At 37.0% G+C, this 16,854-nt stretch overlaps 1 protein-coding gene across 3 annotated transcripts in view; it reads left to right on the forward strand.

Moving 5' to 3' along the window:
• The window catches only part of ASXL3 (ASXL transcriptional regulator 3), a 127,424-nt gene that overhangs the window by 59,199 nt on the left and 51,371 nt on the right, over positions 1-16,854 (forward strand). Inside the window, exons 5-6 of one of the 3 annotated variants that reach the window (XM_052703875.1) lie at positions 888-999; positions 12,244-12,365. In XM_052703875.1, coding sequence (XP_052559835.1) covers positions 888-999; positions 12,244-12,365 — 234 coding nt within the window. The other 2 variants (XM_052703873.1, XM_052703874.1) reach the window with 2 other exon arrangements.

Consider the following 16,854-nt stretch of genomic DNA (forward strand, 5'->3'; position numbering starts at 1 on the left):
TTTTGCCTTTGTGCTGTTTCTTTTCTGCTTTATTTGTCTTTCTCGGTGTGTATCTGGTGATTTCTGTGGATGACATTTTTTTATTATCCATGATCGAACTTAGAGTGGCTTCACAATCAAACTGGAAGAATGTGAAGCAGAGAAGAGAAACTAGAGTGAGATTATGTGTTTGGCCGCCTAAATGTCGAAAATTAAAATGTGAAGCTGGGGGGAGTGAAAGGAAGGCTTTTCTGTAGTTTCTGGCAGACAAATTGCATGTAAGAATTTAAAAACATAAACCCATGTAGATTTGTTTGCTCCTGATAACTAAAAATTCTGTATCTGAGATTGAATTAATAGGTTTCCATTTCCTAATTTACTAAAATAAATGCTGTTGTTTTGCTTTAAATCTGGAGATATTCTTGGCATAAATCCAAGCATTCACAATCACTTCCATGCTCGTGAACTCCAGGTTGCTTTAGCTATTTGAATTCAGGAAACCAGCAAAAGCTAAAAAGAAACATTAAAGGATTTGTGTTTTGCTGCAGCATTCTGGACACTCACTCACTAGGATTTTTAACAGCCAAACAAGGCTGTTTCTGTTAAAAGAATTTAAAAAATAAAATAAGAAGTGGAGGAACTTGCATTTTATATGGCAGTTTTTAAACACTGAGTATGTTTTGACTTCACAAAGTAGCTGTTTTGGTTTTACTTTGCAAGTTGTTTCATGAAAGACTTTTTATGTTTTTCTCTGGACTCACAAGCATATTTCATTTCATTTCTTCTTTTTTTTTTTTTGAGATATAAGCATATGAGTATACTGCAGTAATCTATTTTTGGAGATGCAGCAGGATCAAATCTGATTTTTTTCTTGTTAATTTTAGTTTTCTTTTTCATTTTAACTGTAGAAAGAAGAATCAACATGCCCTACTGATGGAACATTGGATTTAGGATGTGAATCTGAGTTAGATGGCACTGAAATGGCTGAGGCAAACAATAATAATGGAGAAGAAAATGGTGGTAGGTGCTTTAATTTCAATATTAGAGGGCATGTTTTAGGAGAAGAAAAGAGTATTGTTTACCTATGATTTTCCTGGTATGGTTTCTAAAAAGTAGAAGTGATGTTTTGCATGCACTGGACTATTTCTGAGTGTGCTCTTATCTTTTGTGGCCTTATAAAGAAATCAGGAATGCCAAGTGTGTTAATTTGTCTTTGTTCTGTCAAGGGCAATGAATATGCTGTTAGGTATGTACTGAGTAGATAAGTTTTTGGTTTGACATTTTTTGTTCTAGGTCCCGTAGCTATTGAGAAATTGGCCCTGTAAGGCTTCAGACTTACAGTGAACAGACGCTGGTGTGCCTCGCTGACTTTAGTGTGGGCAAGTAGGGTCCCTCGTTACTATTCTTGGCTATAAGACAAAATTGTTTTGTTTTTTTTTCTTTCAGATTCTCCTCGATACCATGTTTGCATAAAAACATATGGAAATTTTGAATCTTGCCTGTGCATTTTTTTTTCTTTGAAATAATGACAGAAATAGTGTAGGCATTAGAATAATGGAATCCTTGAATGGCTGGCTTGAAAAGGACCACAATGATCACCTAGTTTCAAGCCTCTTGCTGTGTGCAGGGTCGCCAAGCACTAGACCAAGCTGCCCAGAGCCACATCCAGCCTGGCCTTGAATGCCTCCACAGCCTCTCTGGGCAACCTGTTCAGTGCCTTAGAAAACAGTTGTTTTTTTTTTTATTTTCTAAAGTTAACAATTACTCATAAAGAAAACATGTTTTTTCAGTCTTGCAAGTGATGTAAATGAATATTGTTATTAGGGACACGCTCACGTAATGCTTGTGAAATGATCTCTTTACACAGAAAAGAGTCGTTGCAGGGATTCTGAAATAAACTTTCCCTTCATCAGTTCTCTTTTGCCCACCTGCTTAGAAACTGACCCACTGCTGGGCACAGCGTGCAGCCTTCTGTTTTGGCAGACTTCATGTATGCTGAGGAGGTGTCCTGTTTACAACTATGACATGAAAAGGCTCCGTTCTTGGATTTTTTTAATATATTTTTTTCCTACTACAGACTTCCTGTTTGATCTTGGATGACTTGCTTGGCTTCTATGCTGTAGCTGTGCAGGGCTGATACTGTTAAGTATTGCTCTTTAGTAGAGATGAAAAATCACAACATGCTCTATGATAGGAATAAAAGAATTACCTAAGCCAGATTGCTTTGAATCTGCTGGTGAAGTTATGAAGCTTGACTGAAAAACAACAGTCATGAATTATTAAGTAGCTCTACTACTTTTTTTACAGTTATAAATTAGACTGTGCATGTGCACTGTTTCTATGTTCAGTCTCCACTGAATGTATAAAGTGTACATAAATATTTGTGTTTCTTGAATAATTCCCATGTAATACTCAGACAGTAAGTTGATGGATACTTCTTTAAGTCAAAGGAAGAATCCAGCAAGGAAAAACAGTGTAAATACAGCCAGATAGCAAAAGTAGATATTACTTATTATGAAAAAGGAAAAATTGTTCCTTGTTCAAAAGGAACACAGCAACTATACAGGAATAATAAAATGTAAATAATGGTACCAGAAAGGCAGAAGTAGAAAATTGTTGGGTTTTGACTGTGTGGAAGCTGCATACTGTATTCACAGTTTGCAGTAATAAAAATCATTCTAGCACTTATGCTGATGTAAAAAAGCAGCTGCTAAAATTAAGCATTTTAAACTATTTAGGATCCAGCAATCTTTTGCACCTAGATTGTTTTTACAGCTGAGAACTTTTCCTCGTAGTTTCTCTTTAGTAAATCTTGAAAAACTGAGTCTACATTGTATTTAGAAAGGCCAGGGCTGCGTGAGATCAATATGGAATTGAAGACAGCATATGTTGTATCAGCCAAGTGATACAGAGATTAGTTTTGTCAAACATGCTTGGTAATAGGTTTTCTTAAGACTGAAAATTTGTTGGTAAAGTCATCTATATATATATATTGATATATATTTAGAATTCTGTTAGGTGTACACACAAGACTGTGCAGCCATTCAACAAGACCCGGACAGACTGTAGAATTGGGAAGGGAGGAACCTGTTGAGGATCAACAAGAGCAAGACTAGAATCTTGCACTTGGGAAGAAATAACAGCATGCATCAGTACAGGTTAGGGGATGATCTGCTCAAGGGGACCTCTGCAGAGGAGGGCCTGGCTGTTCTTGTTGGCAATAGATGAGCCAGCAGTGTGCCCTTGTGGCTAAGAAGGCCAATAGGATCCTGGGGTGCATTAAGAAGAGTATGGCCAGCAGTCAAGGGAGGTGATCCTCCTCCTCTTCTCTGTCCTGGTGAGGCCATGTTTAGACTACTGTGTCCAGCACAGGGATCCCGTAGAAGGAGTCCAGCAAAGGGCCACTAATATTATAAAGGGCCAGGAGCATCTGTATGAGGAAGGACTGAGTACCCTAGGTCTGTTCAGCCTGGGGAAAAGAAGATTAAGCGGGGAATCTGATTCATGTTTATAAATACCTAAAGGGAAGTAGGAGGCAAATGGATGAAGTAGTACGTAGTGATAGGATAAAGCCTAAAACTTGAACATAGGAAGTTCCATACAAACATGAAGAACTTTTTAGCGTAAGGATGATGTAGCATTGGAACAGATTGCCCAGAGAGGTCATGGGGTCTCCTCTGGAGATATTCAAGGCCTGTGTGGATGCCCACCTGTGTGACCTACATACAGTAGGGTACCTGCTTTAGCAGAGGGGTTGGACTTGATGATCTATTGAGCTCCATTCCACCCCTGCAATTCTGTGATTCTGTATGTTTTCAGTGTATGCTTGGCTCAAAAACAGCAGCATGACAAAGAAAAGCAGTTCTAAGTGGATTGAAAATTACAAGTTATTAGTTCTGCAGAGGAGTAGGAATCACCATCCAAAATGGTGTTCTTCTGAGAATGTAATTTGACCCCCTTTTATTCAAGACATTTATTGATACTTTTTTTAAAAGTGTAAAACCTTTCCTGGCTAAATTTATTGATACTATACAATGTGGAGACCTCTTGTGTTGTAAGTGAATTTGGTCCTGACCTGGTTAGGGTTAGTAGCGTAGGAGGAAATGCAACACTCTTGATTGCCTTGTTATAGTTATATGTTATAGTTGGACAACATGAGTTTTATTGGAATTTAAAGTAAATCGTAAAGGTCGTATTTGTGCAGTGGAGGTGTATAGCAAATGTGAAAATCATTTGAAGATCACAGTAGGAAATGAATTGAACGCAAATGAGATGCTTTTGCTAATTAGTCTAATGCAGTTCTTGGACTATAAATCCAATAATATCGATTAAGGGATATAGTAGGTATAGCATTTGTTCTGAGTACAGCGCTAGTTAAATGATTATTAGTGTTTTGCATTCAGTTGATCTGTAGGAAAGAATTAAGAAAAGTAGGAAAGAATTTAGAAAGGAAGCATAAGAACTCCTGAGTGAACAAATACCTCTTTGCTTTGGGAAATTGAAGAGCGCCGGTCTAGTTAGTTTATAAAAAATGAGAAGATTACTTGATCAGTTTGTAAATATTTAAGAAACATTATTTCTGTAGAAAATATTTAATCTGGAAAAACAAATCTGATGAAATGTGCATTAGTTTAACTATGCACACTGAAACAGATTTTTTTTTCCTTCCAGGAAAGTATTCTGTGACATAAAAATAAATAAATGAAGAACATCCACTATGAAAAACTCTTTATGAAAAACTGACTTGTATTTTAGAAAAGGCCAATAGATGCAACAACTCCTTTCAGCCTCAGTACATGTGATACATATCACAGTGGACGCTGTTTGCACATTGTATTCCTGGCTGTCTGACTGCGTTTTTTAATTTGTTTGTGTCCAGTGTGACAAAGTCCAAAAGTCCCAGTTCTGACAGAGTGATGAGATGTCAAAAGATGTTGTCAGTGAGGGTCTAAACAGTGCCTCCTTAAAGTTATTTGGTTGGAAACTGAGTATGAGACCCTCACAGAGGAACTTTGGCCGCTACTTCGGTCCTTTTGTGGGCATTTAGATGAGTCCTCAGCTTTCTCACTAAAAAGCACCAGCAGATTTTCAAACAGAGAAGAATCACAGTGTTCCCCTGTAGGCAGAGTATAAATGCAAGCTACTGCACAATTTTATTAGCATAATGCTATAGAAATTTCTCACAGTTATAAATACGTGACTTGGCAAAAGCTCCGGGCCCACATCAGCACTGCTGAACTGATAATAAAAGAAGCCACAACTGAGAGCTTTGCTGATGCTGTAGAGAAATTTCTCCTCTTTTCCCACTATCTTCCAAGGCATGTGTTAAAGAAATACTATATTACAGTTGATTTTGTGTGGAATGGGAATTCTACAGAATGTCTCTAACACTCTTCCGTATCTTTTTAGAAATTCTGTTTCACTCAACCACAGGGACAGCATGTAAAGACACAATAAAAGAATTAAAATCACGATCTCCATTGCCTGGAAAAATGATGACTAAATTTTTTTGCCCATCAAGAGGATGTTCTTTTCTTAAAAAAGCATTGCTCCCTAAGGTTTCTGAAGCCAGACGTAATCCGTCAGGTGTGGAGAGCAGCTGTTTAAAAGTTGTCTTCACCCACAGCAGTGGGATGCACCATAACATCGCTGTGGTGGAGGCAGCCCTTCCTGCATGGTCTTCCTTCATCAGGCCCAGCCCAAAGTGGGCACCTGGTGTTTGCCCAGAGCTGAGCAGTGTCACTTCCTCTGTGAGGAAGGCTCTGTGGTTTTCCTAAAGTTCTTCAATTGCAAAAATAGAATGGTAGAATTAATTCTTAGTTTTTTGTTTTTTGTTTTTTTTTTTTCTTTTTTCTTAGAGATAGTAGTAAATGGATGATAGAGGATCAGATTCTTGCAGAATCCTGAAATTTTATCTTTGTAACTGCTATGCTCTTGGACAGCTTGTGCTTTTTGGACTAGGAAGTTGCTAGGATTGCTCCTGTTTGAGAAATGAATGTTCACCAATATTTGAAAGCTGAATCCAAGTTTCGTATTCAGTTATTTTTCTGAGAATGAAATTTCTGGTGCAGTCCAGGGAAACCTGTCATCCCCAACTTGTTCTCTCTTATAATCTGCTGATTCTGCTGAGTGTATCTGTTGCACATGGCAATGTCTGCTGCAAGGTAGGGTCTTTTCAAATCAGGAAAGTGGCAAAGAGGGTAGCAGCCTGAACATATTGAGTTTGGTATGGCACTTGAAAGAAAGAGACAGAAAGCGACACTTTTTTGCTGCTTGGTTTTGTTTTTTCTTTTTCATTTCCCCAGAATTAATTGTAGAAGTTTTGTACCCAGGACTGAGTTTAACTTCTGTTTGTTTCATTGCCACTGCATGAGTCATAAAAATGAGAAGATCCTGTAGATCTTGAGGAAGGTCTTCTCATCTGCTCTCTTTGCTGTACAGTAAAGTTAATGAGGCCTTAGAAATTAGTGACTTAGTGATGATAGACTACATTTTTAGTGGAAAATGTTGACTTCTTTTGGAATAAGATTTTGTAGTTTTCAAAGATTTATGAAGTGTCTAGGCTCAAAATTCTCTTCAGATGATTATGTGATTCAGTGCAAACTACTATCCTAACAGGATACTTAATGTCCCCTTCCAAAATATATGATTGAATGTTATTTATCATTTCATGCTGGAAGTATTGCTTTTCAGAAAGAATATTATAGTCACAGTCTTAGCCTTGATATATGGTTCTGGTTTTGCTTGCGTTGGTGAAGCTGTGCAATTAACTAACTCCCAAATGGGTTTTCTTTTCTAAAAGCTGATGGCAACAGTCAAGTTCTGAATTGTTCAGATTTTGTAAGCTGGGCTCTAGAGATCAAAGAGTGATGGAGGTGAATTACTTGATACATCTATGTTGGCAAAGCATGACCATATATGTCAATAGAAGTATAGATCTGTGTCACACAAGGAAAATAATGAATTTTATGGATATTTTAGAGGCAGTTTATGTGTACTTGTTTTCCTAAGGGTCTGTTAAGTTTCGTATCTCCAGAGTGTGTGCATACATTTTATGCTTGAGGTGGGGCTATAGTCTTCAGCATATGGTAGCAATATTAATTTGAGTTTTGTAACGTGGCCATTAGTAAACAATACGTCTCATCTGCTGTGGTTCCTATTAAAAAGAAGGAAGTGAAATGCTGTTGATTTTACTGGTTTGATTTAAAATAAGAATCATCTGTCTGAAATAAGAATTAATTGTGCTAAGGGAAAATAAGACCCTTAAAGCACTCCAGAAACTTTTCTATCCTTTCAGTTACATAAATCTGTTTATAATTATTCCTAATAAATTTCAGTGACAGTGCAACCAAATAATGAAGTTGTATTCCTACTGTTTCTTTGAAGAAACATAATCTTCTATTATGTTTTAAGCAGGTATCATATTTTTAGTGTTTTTGTTTGGTTGGTTGGTTTTGGTTTTTGTTTTTTTTTTTCAGGGGGGGATATGGCTGGTAATATAAAATTACTGAATCACTTCATAAAATTTGAAATTGAAAGGTAACATTGTGGATTTTTATAAATCACAACTTTTCACAGTAATTACCAAAACTGGTCTTGGAAAAATGGTCTTGGAAGAGAGGAGGTTATCTTATCTGGAAGTTGTCTAAAACATTTTAACATGTTCTTTTTGTTAAGGAATTCTAATTTTATCATTCATGTTAACACTTTCTGAGCACTCACTAAAGAGGTCTTATCTTCAGAAACCCAGCTGCTCTTCCAGCTCATAACCTAACATTTTATGGCTTAATAGTTGCTTTTTGCTTTATTCCTTCACTCATTCCTGATTCCTTAAAGAAGCTGATTTAAAGAATGGGGCCTAATTATTCTCTACTAGATGGAAATGCCTCCTGTGGGATTAAAACGGCTCATTCTCTTTTTCTACAGTAGCAATAATGGTGAAGTCTTTTTATTTGCTACCCAAATATTTTTCCTTCATCTGTTGCATTCTTTCCGGATTCTTTTTTTGTTCCTCAGTGTTGAATTTATTTTTAGCATTGTTTAATAATACAGCTTTTCAGCATAGATCTGATAATATTAATGAAACTTCAGAGCTTATGGACAGAGTAGTTCCAGCTCTGCAAAGTTGTATTTATGAGAGCTGCTCCAAAAGTAATGCCTTCTGTATTTTTATGTTAGTCCACAATATCAGAGGCGGACGTTGGTGGTATTGCAGTAGGGGTTGAACCTTCCCCCCAGTATTCTATTACATGTTGTTGCCATACAGATGGCAGCAGAGGGGGAGTCTGACACAATGGCGTCTGACATGGAAATGTGTATGAAGCAAAGGTGTGTCATTGAATTCCTCCATGTGGAAAATGAGGGCATCCATTGACATTCGTCAGTGTTTGCTGAATGTTTATGGAGATCAAACAGCAGATTTGAGCACAGTGAGGCAGTAGATACAGATTTTTGTGAGTGCTGCATGCAGGCTGTTGTTCATCGCTGACAAAAATGAGTAGCTAATGGTATTGAGTATGTTGAAAAACAGTGCTTTATAGCTAGAATTTGGTCAAACAAAGAATGTTATTGTGCTTTTTATATCTGTAGTAGTTTCCATGGAAGTAAATAGGATGCATTACTTTCAGAGTGACCTACGTATGTATAGAGACCACGTACATACGTATCAAGAACTCTTCTAGAATTTGTTTTTATTTTCCATTGTTCTTTGCAGAAATACCTGCTCCAGTTATTTTATTTTTTTGTTTGTTTGTTTTTCCCACTAAGAACATCAGTGTTCACTTCAAACACCAACATATTTTTCTGTTACATTTTTCCCTTTTTTTCCACTTCTAACTCACGCAGAGAAAAACAGTTGGATTTTACCCATTTAAGTGAACAAATAAACACAATTTTCTGTGGTCACAGCCTTCACAATATACTGAGATTTTGTTACAGTTTGATTTAAATCATTATGTAGCACGACTTACATAAGAATAAATTTACTAATTGTCTCGCATTTAATTTCCTAATGAAAGATTAATTCATAGTGTCTTTTAAACAATAAATATATTGATTTGCCTCTAAATAAAGCTTGTATAATAATTTGGGTATTATTTTGTGCTAATTGGGAAAATAGACTGCATAAGCCATTAAACAATTATATAAATTAGTATCATGTATTTAAATTTGCAGTGTTTATGTTCTTCTATTTCTAGAAAACAGTCTGTGATATCTCTTATTTACTGTAGATCGTTAGGCTTTTACCCATTATTTGTATCAAGCTGTTTTTAAATGGAAATGGAAATTGAAGTAAAACATGGAAAACAATATTTTAAATAGATTTTTACTATTTTAAGCAACTTAATATCTGAAGGAAACTGTCTTTAATGTAGAAAATATATTTTAGAAAGACAACTAATTTGTTGTTAATAAATGAAGTTGCCTTTCTGTAGTCGCCATATCATTTTAAATGTATTAAGCTGTGTCTTTCAACCTCATGTGCCTATATAGACTACAGGAAGAAGAATTGCTTTCTTCCCTACATGTTTGTTTGCTTGTTTCAAAAATCTAAAGTAATTTGGAGTTGCAGTAAACTGAACCGCCATCCAGTGGTACTCCTTCTGTACATGCAGAAGAGATTATGGCTATGTAACTGGTTTATTATTTCAGCAGGTTTTAGTTCCAGTTGCTTCACCAAGCAGAATGAGGCTTGCTTCTTGATTTTACTTAATTGTCAACATTTTCAAGAAGCAGAAGTAAAAAGAAACAATACACTGATAGTGTTTTTATGCAAAATGGGGGGTTGGACTCGATGATCTCTGGAGGTCCCTTCCAACCCCTACAGTTGTGTGATTCTGTGATTCTGTGAAAATAGAAATAATGATAGAAATCAGAAGTACTGCCTCTGATAGACCTTGCCACAGTTTCATTTTTCACAGAATCACAGAATCACAGAATCACCCAGGTTGGAAGGGACCTCAAGGATCATGTAGTTCCAACCCCCCTGCCTGGCAGGGCCACCAAACATACACATTCAGATCAGGTTGCCCAGGACCCCGTCCAACCTGGCCTTGAACACGTCCAAGGACGGGGCATTTTTCATTTAACTTAAAGTTTATGAATGAAAGCACGAAATCAGTGTAGGACCACGTTTACATTTATTCCCTCACTGTATCATGGGTTTGACGCTAACAGTGTCACTAGTGTTGAGCATCATTAGTTAGTTTGCCAAACCTTTCCAAAATTGACTTTGTCACCAAAATAAACAGGGACACACTTGGGTAATGTTTAAAATCAATGTCATGAAAATTAGAATTTCCCACTTAATCAAAAAAGTAAATGGAAGTTTCAGTCCTACTGGAGGACGAAAGTGCATTCTTCATGATGGTATGTGGTCATGTGGTATCATCTCTTAGGAGAGAGTGTTATATACATGATAGTTTCCATTCTTCAGGCATTTTTTAATTTGCTCTCCTTAACTTTGAGATGTGTTCTTGCTCTTTTTCCATTTTTAATTCAATCCTTTGAGTGTCTTAGTCTTTGCCAGAAAACAGTAAAAATATCTGTGAAAGAAGAAACAAAGCAAAAGCTGAATAATTTGAAGTGTCAGATTTTTGTTTTGGTGTAGGTGTTCTGTATCTCAGGAGCTTCACTACTGCAGTGATTTAAATTATATAAAATAGCTATTGTTTGTTTTCTGCTGACAATATACTGCTCCTTCAAGTTGTCATTTTTGATTGTGAGCTTTGCTCATCATATGGAAAAGATTAATCCTAATGTAAGCTTGGAAGCTGTTTTGTGTTGCAGCTTCTTTGTATATTCTTGACAAATGCTTCAAGTACATGGAAAAAAGTTGAAAATATCGGTTAGAAATCTTGTGACAAAATTGAATTTCTCTTATCTGCTAATGAAAATTTTTAATCTAATATGAAAATTATCTTGATATAGCCCCAATATTATAAAACAGAATATATTCTCTGGTTGTGAGGTAAGTATTAATTAGTTTTTCTTTCAGCATGGAAATGTTTAATATCCCATGCATCTTATGCTGCCAATTAATTATTGATAGCTGAATTGTCTCAATTCTATCTTTTTTCTTACAAACACAAAGAAAAAGCCTTTAAAATATTTATTCTGTGAAATACTGCTAGAGGCAAGGGCTCTGATCTGTTCCTTCAGTTCTCTACACACTATTGAAGGATGGAAGGAGCAAATCATACGTGAAGAGAAAATTTGGGCTATAACTCCTCCTTGCACATCTATGCAGCTTGTTTACATGTCCTCAGAGTCCTATGGAGTTGCGCCACGTAGGGCAGACCTGGGCATCACAAAGGGAACGTGTCAGCATGCACTGGTGTTGGGCAGCCAGACTCGAACTGAGTTTAAGGACGAGGGAAGAAGAAAAGTGCTCAGCTCCTGGATTCATGCTCATTCTGTTTTAGCTGGAGCTGTCTTAAGCACTACTAAAAGTAATGGTAATTCCAGACATGAAGAGCAGAAGGGTTTTCATAGCCATTTTAGTCAAGCTTGCTGACTGTTGTGATTAACAGAATGCTCCAGGCATTCATATCTGTTTAGTAAAGCTGGATTTTTAGAAATAATTTGTCATTTTTTCTTTTAACCGGGAGACTTTTCTGTGTCTCAGACAACATGTAGTCAAGAGGCTGTTTAAAGCGAGTGCTATTTATTTATTAAAACATGTATTATTAAAAGGACTGACGAATAGCAGTGTGTATTGCCTGAGAGACCAGTTTCCTCTTTTCAGAGGAGATATTCCAATTTACCCGTTAAAAAAGCAAGTGTGTGTTCTTACTTTTGCCAAGAATGGAACAAAATGGAGTAGTCTGGCTCCTAAGAAGCCACTGCTACTTCTAGAGCACAGGGTCATCAGTGTCTTCTATACATAAAGTACACATTTAGAAAGTGACTTAACGAAGAAAATAATTTTTGCCTGGCTTCTGTATGAGGACCCTTGTTCAACTCCTTCAGTTACCTTCAGGACCCAACAGGCAAAACCTGCAGTCTCCAGGGCTGCAAAGAAAGGGCCTGGGGAGACACAACTAATTGTGAAGCAACACTTTTATTTACAGTGTGACCAGATTCTCAGCTTATTTGGACCTCAAGATTAGTTTAATTTCATAGCACAAGTGTTTTGTTTTCCAGGTCCTTGTTTTTTTGTTTTTTTTTCCTCCTTTCTTGGGGCTCTTCAAGAAGAATAGAGAAGATAACCTCCATAACAGTGTTCTTTTTTTTTTTTTTTTTTTTTTTTTTTTTTTTATAAAGTTTGCCCAAAGCAGACATCTGAAGAATTGTCTTCCAATCGTGATTCAAGCCTTACAAATGCACCAGTGCAAAGCAAGCTAGTATCTTCCTTCCAGCAGCACACAAAGAAAGCACTTAAGCAGGTAAGCTCCTGCTGACTGCAGGTCAGTTGGCTGTCCTCCACATGGGTATCTGATATGAATGTGAGAATGCGATGTCAGCAGAATTTCAGGGCATTTCTGAGAGGATTTGTAGGATTTTGTTTAATGGTGCATTGCAAGGTTTTTTTTATGTTTGTTTGTTTACCAGTCCTGCCATTTACTGTGTTTTTGATGTTTTCTTAAGGAAGGAAGCAATCTTAAGCAAGGAAGCAGAATTGTTTGTATTAATCACATCCCAGGTTTTTGTATGTAAGCACTTATACTGAATATTTTATGTGAGGCTTAAAATAAAACAAAGATTTTGGAGTAAGTTCTACAGATAGTAAGAATCCAGATATACTTGCTCTTCAGTTTTCCTTTATGGCCTGCTTAGTAATTCTTTTTCAAACTAAGTGTGACACTACAATGTGTAAGAGTGGGATTGAGTTTGGTTTTTGGATAACCTCTGATTCAGATGATTTAGGCTGCAAGTAATATAGTAAAACTTCACAAAAGTAACTGCATATTAAAAATCAGTTATTAATAGAGAGTATAAATGTGAAATTTATTTTCCAACAGTGCCAAATTAGTTCAGCTTACAACAGGACAAATGAAAAACTTAAAAAAATGATAATTAAAGAAATTTATCAGGGTCTCCTCAATTTTGAATTTGTAGAAATCTGTTTTAGTCACATAAATATTGTAAAAAATGAAATACAGCTTGTTAAAAACATTAGTTTGATGAGATGTCGTTGCTTTTATTTTTCTTGTGACTCCTCTCTTAGTTCTGTTTAACTGAGGTACAGTGTTTCACAGGGTAGTTTATTACAGAGTTGTTGATTCAGGCTTAAGTTAAGGAAGGCCTGTCCGTGTTGCCTTCTTGAAACGTTTAAGTATTTTTACTTAGGTTTTCATGGAGTCTGAGTTTAAATCCACTAAAATTAATAGACTGGTATTATTCACAGCAGGTTTTCTTGTACTTACGCATTCTGAAGACTGGGGAGGATTCTTAGATCGGGGTCTCATAACTGTTTGGTCAGGAAAGTTGGACAGTGAGCAAAAAGCAACTCACTAGCTGCATGATCACTGAGAGAAACACACACAGCTTTTTGGAAACTTCTGTATAGATTTTTTGTAATAAATATATGAACTTAGGAGTGGATGGAGCAGGGGAAGGGAAGGAGGGGAAAAAAAAAGAACAATTCAAGATGAATAGCAGTGAGAACAGTTTAAGAAAGAGCAAACTAATCAAAATAGCTTAATGTAAAAAGTCATAACACTGATGGAAATCATTGAAAATATTCCCTAAGGCGATAGGTTTAAAGCACCATCTGAAGGTTAAGTAATCAATAGAAAGAAATCAGTTTTAATTAAGTTGATAGTAATTAGATCTTGTACTTCAGAGTATGAGATTATTAGTTCAACTATCAGTAAAATGTGTTCTCTGCATTCATTGTGGAGTGGTAGAGGATTTTACCTGTTCTGCTTTTTCTCAGGTGCTGGCTACTGCCGTATGCATGCTGCAGATTTGATTTAATTTGATATGGTAACAGAGAAAAATGAATTTCAGCAGTGATTTAATGGATAAAATTACTGTGGGAATTTTGTTCTGTTGCTTTTGTGGATACATAATGCAAAATTTGTACAAATGACTGCCTGGAGTTCATTTAAATGCAGAAAAAATTCAGGCAGTTGGCTGCAATAGTCTTCTGATACCAACTTATAGGTTCTGTGCTAAAGTAACAAAAGATGAGCCTTTTTGCTCATCTTTCAGTTGCTTTCAGCAATATTTATGATGTATAATCATATATATAATGTCAGAATGAGGTGTGTATTTCTTTTGTTGTCCATTAAAAATTAAAGAGAGGCAGGTTGATAACATGAAGTACACCTGAAGATCTGGGCTCAAATCAACAGGTTTTTTCCACTGTTTATCTACTTGTTAGTCACTGTGGTCATGTCATTCTCTTTAAAGTGTTATGCTGGATTTACAAATGGTTTCATTTTTAATGAATTTTAGAGATATTCCTGGGTGTAGGTTGCAGAGAACAATCTTATGTTTCCTTGTGACCGCCTGCATTTTTAGGATGTTCTCGTGAATCAAATTGGTCATGACAATGAATTTCTTGAGCTATGCCAGCAGCTTGGAGGAAGGGGCATTTTCTCAGCCCTGGCTCTTGGTCTTGACTTCTCTCAGGTAGCAGTAGATCTGGAGGTGCTTCGCAGGGGGTAGGGAGCTTCACAGTTCCTGTGGACTCTCAGAAGGTCTGTGTCACACTTCAGACCTTATTTCATCACATTTAAAAGCCTGGGCTGCCATTTTGTTCTGGAAACTTTCTAGCTTCACAACCTTCCATAGTGTCATTTTGCTGGAAGAGGTATTTCAATTGTTTCACCACCGATTGTATTTCATGCTGCTTATTTCATTTTTGAGGAAGTTTCACTTTTGCTCCTGAATAGTTGTTGCAAAGTCCAACAAAATATTTCCTATTCATGTTAGTTTAGACAAAAGAGTCTGGTGTAGAGCTGTCTTTTATGCTCATCTTTCTGATGGCAGATTTTAAAGATATTATTTCCCTTTTGGTGTTGGAAGTGGTTGGGTATGTGTGCCCAGCTATTGCATATCTAGTAACATTGGAAAAGGTGTTCCTGGCATGCTGTCACATACTGATTTCCCATCAGTACTGATCAGTTCCATACCTCATTTTCACACTTGAGGATTTTGGCATGCAGACCTATGTAAGGATCTCTTACCAGGAAAGTACTGAACTACATCTGCATCTGCTAACAGTGGCACATGATCACACTACTGTGTGAATTATTCTTGCTCTGGACAAAGCTAAACTCAAGTATGGATATCAAGTCATGGCATAGTATCTACCATGCTCCTCTCTGGTCCAGTTTCTGTTCCATTGACTTGAGGTGTTACTTTTTCTGGAAGTCTTCACTATGTACAGATTTGTCTGTATCTATCAGGATGTTCTTGGAACATTTATCAGAAGAAACGATCATACCTGCAAACTGTCCTCACATAGGTAACACGTGAGCATATTGTGAATATCAAGGACATTGAGGTGGTGTTAGTGTCTGTTGGACTCTGATAGCCAAGTACCTTGCCCATCAGTGTACCAGTTGGTTCCTGAGTCAGTACCAAGAAAGAATAAAGAACTTGAAGATGTGATATAACGATGTCTGGGATGATATTAGACCTCTCAGACATGGAAGAAAATCCTGCCTCACTTTTGGCACTTTGGAAGCAGCACCAAGAAGGGTACCCATAAATTTTCTGTTGGGAGAAGAGAAGGATACTTCATTCAGACTCAGAATCTGAATACAGACCAGGACATGTCTGAGACTGTGCTGGGCATCCAGATCTCTTTGTAGAGACAGAAACTCCAGAGACAGCAGCCAAGTGGGTTTGGGAGGAGACAAGCTCAGGAAATAAGGGAATCTACTCAAGGTATGTTATTGCTGCTGCTTTGTTTTGTTTTTCTTAACTTTGGGCTTTGTCTGCATGCTTGGTGGCTGGGTTTGTAATATGTGCCACTAATTTATTCATGAAGTGGGTAGATGCAGTTTCTCATGAAGAAGGAAGCACCCATCCGTATGATTTGTTCTTAGAACAGAAGTGGCAGCTCCACACCCCTTTTCATTTCAATGGATGCTCTCAGCCCCCGAGCAGTAAGAAAGCTGTGGGGAAGTTTGGCTCATTTGTTGCTTCTGAATTATAGGACATTAGACATATAAACTCCAAGTAATATTTCAGGCTAACTTTTCTGGCATAACTATAATTGATATTATTAGAAACCAATCGATAACATGAAGCAACAGAAGATTAAATTTTGGAGCAGGATGGTGAAGACCATGACTTAGCCCTGATTTGCCCAAATTCACTGAACTGTTTTATCAGGATTTTTCGTATGGTTGGTTGGTTTTTTTAATTACACAGGTGTCCACGTGCCTAGGTTGGCACTGAAGGTAGAATCCTGTACTCCCTTGACTCTGGTGTGGATTTGCTTTCCTTTCTCCAGCTCAGGCATACCTCTTACCTTGCTTTGAGAGAAGAAAAAGAGCAAACTCACCAGTCTTGCTCCCTCCATGGTCATTCTGTTAGGACTTCTTTCCTTGACTACAGCCAGATACAGGCTCTCCTGAAGCACTTTCCTGTCCTTAGAAATTAATCCATATGACTCTGTCTATGGTGTTTGTCCTTTGACTCAGTTGATATGACTCATTCATATGTTCTGATACAAGCCTGATATATTTGTCTGCCCTCCTTTCCCATCTCCACCCTTGAAGAAATAAGCATGACAGAGGAGATTATTCTGAATATGACCAGAACATGTAGAGTTTGAGCACCGGGTGACTTCCTAAAAGTCTCTGAAATTCCACTGTGAACTGAGAGATACTTCTTGTACTGAATTCCTTGGTAATAGAGAATTTGTTGTACTGTCTTAGAGCCTACATTAACCATTTTCCTATGTTTCATTTC

Source organism: Tympanuchus pallidicinctus, unplaced genomic scaffold, assembly GCF_026119805.1.
Source record: "Tympanuchus pallidicinctus isolate F22 unplaced genomic scaffold, pur_lepc_1.0 scaffold5, whole genome shotgun sequence".
Lineage (NCBI taxonomy): Eukaryota > Metazoa > Chordata > Aves > Galliformes > Phasianidae > Tympanuchus > Tympanuchus pallidicinctus.